We start from the raw sequence: 15,182 nt of genomic DNA on the forward strand, positions 1-15,182 counted from the left end.
CCAACCAGATCTGGGAAAGGAGGGTCAGAGCACTCCTACCTCTTCAGCAGGCTAGGAGCACTACCCCCAATAGGAAAGGGGCTGGTTCAGCTCACTGAAGGCCCAGATATTTCCTCCAGGGCACAGTCCTGAGGGGGAAGGGAGAACAACTCATAGGAGGACCTTATAAGAATAAGACTCTCAGGGACTACTGTTTGGGAACTGGAGGAAAAGCTTAAACCCCATGCTGGGGGCTGGGCAGGCAAAGTGCTCACTGGAATGTTTTTTAATTAAACCCAGAGCACAGGCTGCTGAACCTCCCATACGGAAAAGGCAACAGAATAAAGTAAAACTGAAACTGCAACAGGCCAGTGTATGGAAAACTAGAACTGGAGGAGAAGGTAGAGACTGAGGAGCTGACTGTGGAGCAGAGACTAACTCCCTCACAGTGAGTGCCTGACAGTGAAACCTCTAAGTAAGGGGAGTGACATAGCTAGCTACACTAGCCTTCCTGCACCCTAAAGACTCTACAGAAGATGAATAAAAACAGGCAGCCACAAGGTTGCAAAATAGCTGACAAGTGGAGGTAGTCCACAGAGAGCCTCACATCAACCAACTATTTAAGGACACCAGAGCCAAACCTAGACAGCTCCTGGCTGATACACAAGTACCTCCCAGGAGAACGGAAGTCAACATACAAAACAGTGAGCCTCAGACAACATAAGTTGCCCAGATGAAACTCACCTGCTTAATTCCCCTCCCCCTTAAAAAAAAGAGAAAGGAAAGTTTTCTTTTAAACTTAATAAATTTTTAATATTTAAATTTTTTAATTAATTTTTTAAAAAAGAATTCTGTTTTGCTTAGCTTGTTTTTTGTTTTTTGCTTTGTTTTGGTTTTTTGCTTTGTTTTGATTTATCTTTTGTTCTACTATCAAGATTTTCATGATATTCTCTGCTTAATTGCTGGGACATTATCATTATAACCAATAAGTTTACTGCTTTTCCCTATAGCTTTTCCCATATCACTTATGGGACTCCCTCCCTGCCCTTGTTTTATCTCTCTCTCTCTCCTCTTGATGCATTGGCATAACTTTTTTCTTCTTTTTTTACCTATTCTTTCTTTCCTTTATTTTTCTCCCTTCTGTCTTTCTGTCTTTTTCTTAGATTGTTAGTTTCTGATTGTCTCTTTATTATATTTTTATTTTTTATTTTTCAACTATTATCTTATTCCATTCTCTTTCCTTAATTTTTTTGCTCACCATCTTTGAGAATCTTTTCTCTGCCTCTATTACCTCCCAGTAACTTCTCTATTTTTTATATCTTATTTTAGTTTATTATTATTATTTTTAAAATTTTCATTACTATTGACAATAATATACATTTCTCTCTCCAGCTTTATTTTTCTTTCTATCTTTTTTTTACTTTTTTTTCCTTTAGAATTTGTGTTCTCCCTTCACTCTCCCAGTTCTATTTTCACTTGGGTTGTTTTCATTGTGATTGTCTGGATATGGTAAGAAACCTCTTGTTTCCTTGCAGTTTAGTTGAGTGTTGTCCAGCTTTGCTAGCCCCTGTACAACAGCTCAGATGACATGGTTGGGGCTGAGACACAGTCAACCTGAGAGAAGAGTCCTCCCAAGGACAGGTAAAAAACAATCTAGACCCAATCACAAGAGGAGAGCCCAAAGAACCCACAAAAGGGACACCCACAAAAGGGACACAGAGCAAAGGGGTCAGGAGTATAAGAAAAACACACCTCTGTGCTCCACTGGACTCACACTACAAAATCCAAAATCCCACCCCGCAAGACTGAGAGACAGCAAATATATCTAATATATAGATACAAACACTAAGAGACACCATAATGGGGAGACAAAGAAACAAACCCAAAACTAAAGATCAGTAAAAACTGCCAGGAAAACAGTTTGATGAGATGGAGTTAAGCAAGTTATCAGAAATAGAGTTCAGAGTAATTGTTATAAAGATGCTTAAGGAAATTAATGAGAACCACACGATACTTAATAGTAAGGTCGAGGAACTTAGTGAAAACATGAAAAAAGGGATAAATATCTAAAATAGGAACTAGGCAGAAATGAAGAATACTATATCTGATATCAAGAATATGCTGGAAGGAATTGAAAGTAGGGTCAATGAAGCAGAGGATAGAATAAGTGACTTAGAAGATAAGGTAGAGAAGCCACGTAAACAGAGCAGCAAAATGAAAAAACACTTAAAAAGAATGAAGACAGTCTAAGGGAGCTTTGGGACAACATGAAGCAAAACAACATTTGCATTATAGGACTGCCAGAGGGGGAGGAAAGAGAGCAAGGGATAGAGAACTTGGTGGAGAAAATGACAAAAAACTTCCCTACACTGGAGAGGGAGAAAGCCACACAAGTTAAGGAAGCACAAAGGGTTCCAAACAAGAGGGACCCAAAGAGATCCACTCCAAGACACATCATAATTAAAATGTCAAATGTTAAGGACAAACAGAGAATATTCAGGGCTGCAAGAGTGAGACAAGCAGTGACCTAAAAGGGAACTCCCATAGGGCTTACAACAGAGCTCTCAAAAGAAACTCCTCAGCTCAGAAGGCAGTGGCATGAAGTTCTCAAAGTAATGAAAAGCAAGAACCTGCAACCAAGACAGCACTATCCAGCAAGGTTATCATTTAAAATTGAAGGTGAAATAAAGAGCTCCCCAGACAAAAGAAGGCCAAAGGAGTTCAGTACTACCGAACCAGCACTGCAAGAAATGCTAACAGAACTGCTCTAAAGAAAAGAAGAAACAGTGAGAGAAGTACATCAGCAAAAAGAGGAGAAATGGCATTAAATAAGTATATATCAATAATAACCATAAATGTAAACAGAATAAATGCACCAATCAAGAGACATAGGGTAGCTGAATGGATAAGAAAACAGGACCCATTTATATGCAGTCTACAAGGGACCCAACTGAGGGCAAAAGATTCACACAGGCTGAAAGTGAAGAGATGGAATAAAATACTCCTGTGCAATTGGAAATGAAAAAAAAAGTTTGAAGGAGCAATACTTATATCTGACAAAACATACTTCAAAATAAAGACCATAACAAAAGACAAAGAAGGTAACTACATAATACTAAAGAGATCAATCCAACAGGAGGAAATAACCCTTATAAACATTTATGCACCCAATATAGGAACACCTAAATATATAAAATTTTCTTGGGGAACTTTAATGGGGAGACTGACAGCAACACAATCATAGGGGGAGATTTTAATACCCCCCTATCAGCATTGGAAAGATTAAGGACAAATAATCAACAGGGAAACACAGATCTTAAATGAAACACTAGATCTAATGGATTTAATTGACATTTACAGAACATTTCAACCCAAAGGAGCAGCATACACATTCTTCTCAAGTGCACATGGAACATTCTCAAAAATAGGCCACGTGTTAGGGCACAAAACAAGTCTCAACAAATTCAAGAAGATTGAAATCATATCAAGCATCTTCTTGGATCACAATGGCATGAAACTAGAAATCAACCAGTATAAAAAAAACTCAAAAATATTCAAACCCATGGAGGCTAAATAGCATGTTATTAAACAATGAACGGGTTACCAATGAGATCAAGGAAGAAATCAAACACTTCTTGGAAAAAATCTAAAATGAATACACAACAACCAAAAATCTATGGGACACAGCAAAAGCAATCCTGAGAAGAAAGTTCATAACAGTACAGGTGTACCTCAAAAAACAAGAAAAAGATCTAATGAACCATCTAACACAATAACTAAAAGAACTAGAATGGGAACAGCAAGAAAACCCCTGAGGAAGTAGAAGGAAGGAAATAATAAAGATCAGAGTGGAAATTAATGACATAGAGACTAAATAAATAATACCAAAAAAATCAATGAAACCAAGAGCTGGTTCTTTGAAAAGGTAAATAAGATTGATGCACCTTTAGCCAGACTCACTAAGAAACAAAGAGAGAGGACCCAAATAAATAAAATCAGAAATGAAAGAGGTGATATAACAACTGATCCAACAGAAATACAAAGGATTGTAAGAAAATATTATGAGCAACTATATGCTAACAAATTGGACAACATGGGGGAAATAGACAAATTCCTAGAAGCATACAACCTTCCAAAGCTGACGCAAGAAGAGGCAGAAAACCTGAATAGGCCGATAACAACTAATGAAATTGAAGCAGGAATCAAAAAACTCCCAGCAAACAAAAGTCCTGGACCAGATGGATTTACAGGTGAGTTTTACCAAACATTCAAAGAATTAACACCTAGTCTATTCAAGCTATTCAAGAGGAGGGAAAACTCCCAAACTCTTTTTATGAGGCCAGGATCATCCTCATCCCAAAACCAAATAGACATGCTACAAAGAAAGAAAATTACAGGCCAATATCCCTGATGAACATAGATGCTAAAATCCTCACTAAAATACTAGCAAACCGGATCCTGCAATACATTAAAATGATCATACATCATGACCAAGTGGGATTTATTCCGGAGATGCAAGGCTGGTTCACCATCCGCAAATCAATAAATGTGATACATCAGGTAAACAAAATGAAGGACAAAAATCATATGACCATATCAATAGATGCAGAAAAAGCATTTGACAAAATCCAGCACCCATCTCTGATTAAAAACTCTCAGCAAAGTGGGAATAGAGGAATCATACCTCAACATAATAAAGGCCAAATATCGCAGACCTACAGACAACATCATACTCAATGGGAGAAAACTAAAACCATTTCCATTAAAAATAGGAACAAGACGGGGATGTCCACTTTCACCACTCTTATTCAACGTAGTACTGGAAGTCCTCGCCATAGCCATCAGACAGGAAGAAAACATAAAAGGTATCTAAATTGGAAAGGAGGAAGTAAAACTGTCATTATTTGCAGATGACATGATATTGTACATAGAAAACCCTAAAGACTCCATCAAAGTACTACTAGATTTGATAAACAAATTTGGCAAGGTAGCTGGATACAAAATCAACATCCAGAAATCAATGGCATTCTTATACACCAACAATGAACTTTCAGAAAGAGAAAGTAAAAAAGCAATACCATTTACCATTGCAACTAAAAAAACAAGATACCTAGGAAAAAACTTAACCAAGGATGTAAAAGACCTGTACTCAGAAAACTACGTGACACTGGAAAAAGAAATAGAAGAAGATTTAAACAAGTGGAAGAATATACCATGTTCATGGATTGGAAGAATTAATATCATTAAAATGTCCATACTACCCAAAGCAATTTATAAATTCAATGCAATTCCTATTAAAACACCAACAGCATATTTCACAGACCCAGAACAAACATTTCGAAAATTTATATGGAACCAAAAAAGACCCCGAATAGCTGCAGCTATCTTGAGAAAAAAGAACAGAGTGGGAGGCATCACATTATTGGACTTCAAACTGTATTACAAAGCCACTGTAATCAAAATGGCCTGGTACTGGTACAACAACAGGCATACAGATCAATGGAACAGAACAGAGACCCCAGAAATAGACCCATGCCATTATGGTCAGTTAATATTTGACAAAGGAGGCAAGAGTATCCAATGGAGTAAAGACAGTCTCTTCAATAAGTGGTGCTGGGAAAATTGGACTGGCACATGCAAAAAAATGAAACTAGACCACCAACTTTCATCATACGCAAAAATAAACTCAAAATGGATAAAAGACTTAAATGTAAGTCATGAAACCATAAAAATCCTGGAAGAAAACATAGGCAGTAAAGTCACAGATGTCCCATGTAGTGGACTTTTCACTGATACATCTCCTAGGACAAGAGAAACAAAAGAAAAAATAAACATATGGGACTACATCAAAGTAAAAAGCTTCTGCACAGCAAAAGAAAACAGCCTCAAAATACAAAGGAACTCCATGGTCTGGGAAAGTATATTTGCCAAGGATGTATCTAATAAGGGGCTAATTTCCAAAGTGTACAAAGAACTCATTGTACTCAGCAAGGGGAAGACAACTCGATTAAGAAATGGGCAAAGGACCTGAATAGACACTTCTCCAAAGAGGACATACAGATGGCCAAGAGACACGTGAGAAAATGCTCAACGTCACCAATCATCAGAGAGATGCAGATTAAAACCACAATGAGGTATCACTTTACACCTGTTATAATGGCTGCTATCAACAAATCAACAAATGACATGTGCTGGCGAGGGTGTGGAGAAAGGGGAACCCTAGTATACTGCTGGTGGGAATGCAGACTGGTGCAACCATTGTGGAAAACAGTATGGAGGTTCCTCAAAAAATTAGAAATGGAGCTGTCTTTTGACCCAGTGATTCCAGTCCTAGGAATGCATTCTAAGAATCCTGAAACATTAATCAGAAAGAATATATGTACTCCGATATTCTTAGCAGCACAGTTTACAATGGCTAAGATCTGGAAACAGTCCAAGTGCTTGTCAGTAGATGAGTGGATAACAAAGCTGTGGGACATTTACACCATGGAATACTACGCAGCTGTAAAGAAGAATTTCATACCCTTTGGGACAGTATGGATGGACCTAGAGAAAATTATGCTAAGTGAAATAAGCCAGGCAGAGAAAGACAAACATCACATGATCTCACTTATATGTGAGGTCTAAAGAACTTAATAAACTGATGAACAGAATAGATTCAATGACATGGAAACATAGATGAGACTGATGAATGTCAGAGGGATGGAGGAGGTTGGGTGGGTGGAGGGAGAGAGAATAACTAAAGAATTTATATGCATATATACACAGCCCACGGACATGGACAATGGTGGGGAGAGGACCTGGGGAGGGGGATGGGACGGGATGGAAAGGGTAATTGGGGAGAAAAAGGGACACCTGTAATATTTTTTAAAAAAATCAGAAAGTAGAATGGTGGTTATCAGGGGCTAGGGAGAGAGGGAAATGAAGAAAATGGTAGTCAAAGGGTACAAAGTTTTGGAAAAATAAAAGGAAAATAAGTTTTCTAGGATGTAGAGAAATTGGAATCCTCATACATTGTTGGTGGGAGTGTAAAATGGTGCAGCCATGGTGAACAACAGTTTGGCAGTTCCTCAAAAAGGTAGACATAGAGTGACCATATAACCTTACAATTTCATTCCTAGGTATATGACCAAAATAATTAAAAACAGGTATTCAAACAAGAACATGAGCATGCATGTTCATAACAGCACTATTTATGAAAGCCAAAAAGTAGAAACTGCCAAATGTCCATCAAATAATGAATGGATAAACATATTGTGGTATATGAAATACTACACAGGCATAAAAAGGAATTAAGCACTGATACATGCTACAAAATAGATATACCTCCAAAACATTGTACTATGTGAAAGAAGCGAGAGACAAAAGGTCACATATTGCATGATACTATTTACTGGAAATATCCAGAGTAAATAAATCAATTGATATAGAATGTAGACTGGTGATTGTCTAGGGCTGGGGAAGGGGCAAATGAGGAGAAACTGCTTAAAGGGTAAGGGATTTTACTTTCAGTGATGAAAATGACTTGGAACTGGATAGAGGGGGTGATTGCACAACACTGTGAATGTCTTAAAATGCTACTGAATTATTCACTTTGAAATGGCTAATTTTATATTATGTGAATTTAACTTTGATAAATAGTTTTTTGTTTTCTTTTTTATTGTTGAAAATATTACAGATGTCTCCTTTTTTCCCCATTACCCCTTTCATGCCGCACCCACTCCCCACCCCAGGCCTTCACCATACTATTGTCTGTGTCCATGGGTTATGCATATATGCATATAAATTCTTTAGTTAACCTCTCCCCACCTCCCCTCCCACCCCCACCTTCCCTGTGAGATTGGTCCATCTGTTCCATGCTTCTATATCACTGAATCTATTTTGCTCATCAGTTTATTATGTTTACAAAGAGGGAGGGGTTGGAAGGTAGACCATCAACATAACTCCATGTGCATTCTACAATTCAGTTTTAGCGAAATATATATGAAAGTTGAGAACATGAAAAGTCTTTCCCTTAAGATGATCATGTTTACTTACTCTTTGAGAAGGCTTTGTGTACACTAATGCATAGCTCAATATAAAGACCACACCAGTGGACAGATTTTTATGGTAAGAGAACCACATGTGATAACCTTGCACCTGTAAAATAAGAAAGTACCATTTGCCTGTATAAATGAGGCTCTTTATGTAAGAGAAATTACATTACTAAAACCATTATTATGTAATATTAGCTTGAAATCTGTATGACTCAAATAGCTCTTGTGTAAAAATACTTGTTTTTGCATTTTTTTAAAAAAATCAACTGACAGTAGATGTAAGAGTTTATTTTTGGACACCCAATTCTGTTTGTTTGTTTTTTTAAAATATGTTTTTATTGATTTCAGAGAGAGGAAGAGAGAGGGAGAGGGAGATAGAAACATCAATGATAAGAGAGAGTCATTGATCAGCTGCTTCCTGCACTCTGGAGATTGAGCCCACAACCCAGGCTTGTGCCCTGACTGGGAATCGAACCATGACCTCCACGTTCATGGGTCGATGCTCAACCACTGAGCCATGCCAGCCAGGCAATAATGCTGTTTTAAAATATACTCCAGGGGCTTCCTCTTGCACTTAGAATAAAGTGTCACTATGCCTTATGAGACTTAATCTGATCTATCCCTGCCAACTTCTCTGTCTTTTCTCTAACATTCTTCACACTTCTGGCTTCATAGGCTACCTTCCAAGCCCTAGAGCCAACCCAGTTCTTCTCTGCTACAGGGTTCTTTTACCTAATCTTTAAAGGGTATTACCCAACTCTATGCATGTCAACTTTCATCAGAGAGCCCTTTACCACTTGATCTAGTAGTTACTTACCCTTACCGCATCCTTGGGCCTTCCCTGTCCCATCACCCTGCCATGTTTACTCTAGAGTACTAAGTTATATCTGAAATTATTTTATGCACTGTCTGTATCTTTCCAGAGAAAATAACTTCATGAGGAAACTGACCTAGGCCACATGGTGAGCCCAGGCCCTGGAATAGTGCCTGGCAACAAGCAAGCACTCAATAAACATTGTTGAATGAATGACTGAAAGTCTTTTACAATACCTTGACCTGGGTAGTTGAGGAATTTTTTTAAAAAGGAATGTATAATATACAAAGAAGAACACTGTGAATTTAACTTTGATAAATAGAAAAATAATTGAACCAAGGAGAGAGGGCCAGGCCTGTGTTTTTGAAATTTTAGTTGCATGAAGTGTAAGCTAAAATAGAAAACAAAAAGATAGTGTAGTGATGTGGTCTTGAAGGATGTCATTCAACCAAAGACCTCATGCACACTAGACACGACTGAAAAAGTCATGTAAATATTTAAAAGCCCTCCATCAGGAAATGAATACATTTACTAATTGGTGGCCTGTTTATACTTAACAAGTTTTCTGTTTTGTTTTGTTTTAGGTCATGTTTATTTTTGGAGATGTTAAACAATTTCATTAAAACCATTACTGCTAATAAATTAGGTGTATTTATTTTCCTAGGAATCTAAAAGACTACCTGAATGCATGCTCAGCAGAGATCTGAGAATACCCTAAGATCTTGCCTCACAGCATACATAAAAATGAACTTCTAAGAGATTTATAGTTTTAGGTATATGATCCATTTTGAATTAATTTTTGTATAAGGTGTGAAGCAGGAGTCCATTCTTTTACATGTGGCTAGCTAGTTCTCCCAGCATCATTTATTGAAGAGATTATTCCTTCCCCCATTGAATAGTTTTGACACCTTTGTCAAAAATCAAATGGTCATAGCCCTGGTTGGTTTTGCTCAGTGGTTAGAGCTTGGCCTGTGGGCTGAAGGGTCACGGGTTTGATTCCTGTCAAGGGCATGTACCTCGGTTGCAGGTTACCAGTCCCCAGTCAGGGGGCAAATGCAGGAGGCAACCAATTGATGTGTCTCTCTCAGGTTGGTTGATTTTTCTTTCTCTCTCTCTCTCTTCTTTCTTTTGTTCTTCCCCTTCCCCTCCTCCCTCCCTTATACTCTCTCTAGAAATCAATGGAAAAAATATCCTCAGATGAGGATTAAAAAAAAATCAAATGGTCATAAATACAAGGGTTTATTTCTAGGCTCTCAATTCTATTCCATTGGGCTCTATGGTTATCTTATGCCAATACCATACTACTTGATTATTGCAGATTTGCATTAAGTTCTGAAATTGAGAAGTGTGAGTTCTCCAACTTTTTCTTTTTTTGCAAGATTTTTTTAGTTATTCTGGGTCCTTTGAATTTAGGATCAGCATCTTTATTTCTGCAAAATTCTAGCTGGGGTTTTGACAGAAATTGCATTGAATCTGTTAATCAATTTAAGTAGGTGATCATTCCTCATGTATGCTTGACTCTTACACGAGAGACCCAGTCCTTCCAATCAAATCAGTCAAAGAAAAACAAAAATGGCACACGCTTACTGAACACTCACCTGTACAGAGTGCTTCACTTGGGCCAGCTCATCTAATCCTTACAATAATCCTAGGAGGTAGGGATTATTACTAGCCTCATGTAACACATGAGGAAACTGAAGAGCACAGGAGTCAGGTGACTCACCCAAGGTGATAGTTAATAATCCTGCAGAGGTAGGACTCAGACAGGAAGTCTGGCTCCAGAGCTCCTGCCTTTCTCAATCTAGAATATACAAAGGGATCCCACAAACCCATTAAAATAAAAGGACAACCCAGCAGAAAAATGGGGAAAGAATATGAACAGACAATTCACCAATTCCATCAATTCACCAAGAGGAAAATGCAAATGGCCAATAAATATATAAAATAACGCTCCATCTTAGTATAATCAGGGAAATGTATAATAAGCAATATGATATTTTGTCCATCATATTGGTAAAATGTTTTTGATTGTTAAAATCTGGTGATGGTGTGGGTCTGGGATAAAAGGTACTCTTGTAACAATATCAGTGGGAGTACATAACGGTAAATTCATTTTGGAAATAATTCATTAAAATATTAACTTTGTATTTGGGCACAAAGGATATGGACAAGAAATGTTCACTGAAGCCCTATTTGTAATTACACAGAATGGAAACAAACCACATGTCTGTCAGTAAGGAGATGGCATCATTGGCCATGACCAAAGCCACATCACTGGAATGCTAGCTCCATGAAGCACAGGTTTGTGCCTGAGATGCAGGTAAAAATGAAGTAGGTTGAATGGTGACCCCCAAAATATATAGCCAAGTCCTAATCCTCAGAACCCATGAATGTGATCTTATTTGGAGAAAGGGTCTTTGCAGATGTAATTAAGTTAAGGATCTGGAGATGAGACCACTCAGGATTACCCAGGTGAGTTCTAAATCCAACAAAAACTGTGCTTATAAGAAACAGAAGAAGAAAAGATACACAGAAATGAGAAGGCCATGTGAAGATGGAGGCAAAAATTGGAGTGCCACAGTGGCAAACCAAGGAACACCAAGGATTGCTACCACCACCAGGTTATGGGAGAGGCAAGAACCTCCTCTTGAGCCTTCAGAAGGAGTGTGGTCCTGCCAATACCTTGATTTTGGACATCTGGCCTCCAGAACTCTGAGAGAATGAATTTCTGTGGTTTTAAGCCACCTGGTTTGTGATACTTAGTTATGGCAGCCCTAGGAAACTAATACAGATAGATAGATATATTCACTCAGGTCTTTGATTCACACTAAATAAAAATAACAAGTTGTGAAATAATATGCATATAACTAAATAAAAAAGCCCTACATATGTTATGTAAAACAAAACAAACTATGTATGTGTATAAATGTACATAACAACATAGAAAACTAATCAGCTGTTCCTTCTTGGGATGAGAGTGGATTTTAGTAGGATGGGGAGGGGTCAAGGGAAATCTCAGCTTTACTCTCTAAGCATTCACATATTTTTAAAAAACTATTTAAATCTTTTTTAAATGTAAAGACAAGCTGGTAACAAAGCTTAGCATTTGAGAGATTACATGCAGATACCATTTTAAGTAAAGCCACTATTAAAAATAAATCTAAAAGGAGAAACAAATCCTGTATTTACTTCAAAGTACCTTTTCTGAGCTGTGGAAAGACAGTCTTCAGAGGCCACTGCTGGCATGTTACACCAGTATGGGCTATGACAAGCCAAGTAAAAATGCTATATCAGTTATAACATATTGTTTGGTATTCCCCACAAAAGAAACAAAGAATTTTAAATATTCATACTTTCTTTTAAATAATATAATTTATGATAACCATATTTTATGTGAACAAGTGAAATACGGGTCACTTGTTTTATTCCTTGAGTATGTATTTTGAGTAGGTGGTGCATATTAATTGTTATTGTTTGCTTTTAATAGTTTATTTAATTTACTACTCACGCTTTACTGAGGAAGTTTCTTTCAATGCATTGCTCAGATAGGAGTCAAAGTCCCCGGATCCTAAAAAAAAAAAAAAATGTATATATATTTAAATTTAGCTATATTTTCATGAAACAAAATACTACTAAAATACTCTCTTGTAATGGTCATTTCCCTTTAGATAGTGTCTCAAAGGTAATGCCACAAAAAGAGATCAGTTGAAACCTCCCAAAGATATACTGAGTTCATATCCTTCCACAAACAATTTATCCCCACCAAAAGAAAAAAAATACATCCGTCAGTCCACTAGAAGTTTGAAGGCTCAACTATATGGAACATAAAGTACAATCTTATAAAAATCTTTCTTTTTGTTATGTACGACTTTTGCAACAGGGAATACTGGAACCCAAAGCTCCACTGATAATGGGCTAAGTTGTTTCACCCCACCCCAGGTTTCACAAAGGCTGCTCTGCATTTTGTCAATTCAGGGTCATTTCCTGCACCACCCCCACACTAACACCCACACCTAGACTAGTAGCTCTAACCAATTACACATAACTGAAAAGGCTCTGGGGGAAATGCTTTCCACAAGACAATCTTCTTCAGAAGTAGACTCATCTGCCCAACCCTGTTTGCTATGGAATTTGACAGCTATTGTTCCCTCTGGATGGGCATGTAGTTTCCCAAGGGGGTATATACATTATCAAGTCTCAAGCAAACAACTATGCATGTGCACTGGAATTGAACAAATAAGTAAATAAATGGTAGATTATAGAAGCCAGGTTTCTCACTGTTGGAGAGGGAGGTTACAGATTAGAAAAGGCTAGAATGGCCCATATGATAATGGGTTGGAGTTAGAGACCTAAATATGAATCACGTTTAGCTTAATATATATATGTGTGTGTATGTTTGAATACACACACACACACACACACACACATATATACACATGTATACACACAGATGGTTATATATAGAAATATTTATAGATGTATATATACATAGTACATAAATGCCCTTGCTATGTCAGCTGAGAGGGTCTAAAAGCAATAATATCCCAGTAGTAATGAGCACACCTAGCACCCAGATCTTGGTTTCTAAACATTATTCTCCAATAAAAGGAACCAGAGCTCCTCGGAGAAAATGGATGATTCCAGGACTAAGCACAGAAAATATATAAGATGCGTTAATAATTTTATAGTGCCAGGAAGTACTTTTTAAAAATGTTGATATTGATGGGTATATGTCAAAGGACCACAGGACTAACTGAAAGAGTTCCCAATGGCCAGAGATGGAACAATATAAGCAACAAAATAAAGTAGTACTGGATTATAACCCAAAGCATGAAAAAATATCCATGAGTCCATGTTAATTAAATAACTGAATAAATACATAAAAGGGAGATAACAGAATTCAAATTAATTTATGTAGATATTTCTCCCTCAAGGAGGTGAAGCATAATCTCTTACTCCATATGTTTTGACTTCCTTCCAAAGATTACAGTATGAGAAAGTGAAGGGGGTAGAGAATAACTTTACAGTGGATAAACCTAACAAACAATACATTAGCCAAGCTAACAAAATTAACATCAACAGTGATGAGTAATATTGATAGTATATACCCTTGATACAATGTGATGAGAAGGGCACTATATGTGCGTGGTCTTCCTCTCAAAAACACATAACCCCAGTATAATCATGAGAAAAACATCAGAAAAATTCTAGTTGAGGGCATCCTACAAAATACCTGATCAGTATTCCTCAAAACTATCAAGGTCATCAAAAACAAGAGAAGTCTAAGAAATTGGCACAGCCTGAAGAGCCTAAAGAGATACAGTCAAGGAAAGCCATGTAGTACCCTGGATTGGATCCTGGAACAGAAAAAGGACTTTAGTTTATAATAGTGTATCAATATTGGTTCATTAATTGTGACAAATATACCATATTTTTATATGTTTTTATTGATTTTAGAGATACAGGAAGGAAGCGAGAGAAACAGCAATGTGAGGGAGAAACATTGATCAATTGCTTCCTGCACACATCCCAAACAGGGATTGAACCTGCAACCTGGGTATATGCCCTGACCGGGAATCAAACTGGTAACCTTTTGGTGGAAGGGACAATGCTCAACCAACTGAGTCACATTGGCAGGGGCTCAAATATACCATATTAATAATAGGAGAAACTGGGTGTGGAGCATATGGGAACTTTCTGTACTAGCTTTGCATTTAAATTTAAAAGTGTTCTAAAAATAAAGTTTATTTTAATATCCATTTCCTATAGCAAAAATCAAGGGTAACAAATGAGAGATATATGATCTGTAACCTCAACTCTTTCAAAAAAAGTAAGGTCAACACCAATAACTAAAAACCAATCCAAAAATGTCATGAAACGGAAAAAAGAAACAAGAAATATATTTGTCAAAAACCATAGAATATACAACACAAGGGTGAACCCTAATGTAAATTATAGATTTTGGGTGATAATGATGTGTCAATATATGTTAATCAATTATAATTAATGTACCACTCTGGTGCAGGTTATTAATAATGGAGGATGTAGTCACCCATACATTATTTAATGTATTTAACTGTTAAATGAGCTACCCACCAATAATGAAATAGACCTTTATGAAAACTGAAAAAAAAATAATGGAGGAAACTATACATGTGTAAGGACAAAGGTATATGAGAAAAGTCCTTACCTTCTGCTCAATATTGCCGTGAACCTAAAACTGCTATAAAAAAATAGTCTATTGAGAAAAGAATGGCAAAAGCCTATATAATGACATAGGAGATGTCTCCAAGATAAAACACTAAATAAATAAATAAAGCTGGGTGCAGAGTAGTATTTTTCCACTTGTGTCT

At 37.0% G+C, this 15,182-nt stretch overlaps 1 protein-coding gene across 6 annotated transcripts in view; it reads right to left on the reverse strand.

Annotated features, from left to right (window-relative positions):
- The window catches only part of CD99L2 (CD99 molecule like 2), a 149,695-nt gene that overhangs the window by 50,692 nt on the left and 83,821 nt on the right, over nucleotides 1–15,182 (reverse strand). For all 6 annotated transcript variants that reach the window (XM_081126188.1, XM_081126190.1, XM_081126191.1 and 3 more), the window contains exon 2: nucleotides 12,338–12,397. In XM_081126188.1, coding sequence (XP_080982314.1) covers nucleotides 12,338–12,397 — 60 coding nt within the window. The remainder of the gene's footprint in view (nucleotides 1–12,337; nucleotides 12,398–15,182) is intronic.

This window comes from Miniopterus schreibersii (assembly GCF_964146895.1).
Source record: "Miniopterus schreibersii genome assembly, chromosome: X".
Lineage (NCBI taxonomy): Eukaryota > Metazoa > Chordata > Mammalia > Chiroptera > Miniopteridae > Miniopterus > Miniopterus schreibersii.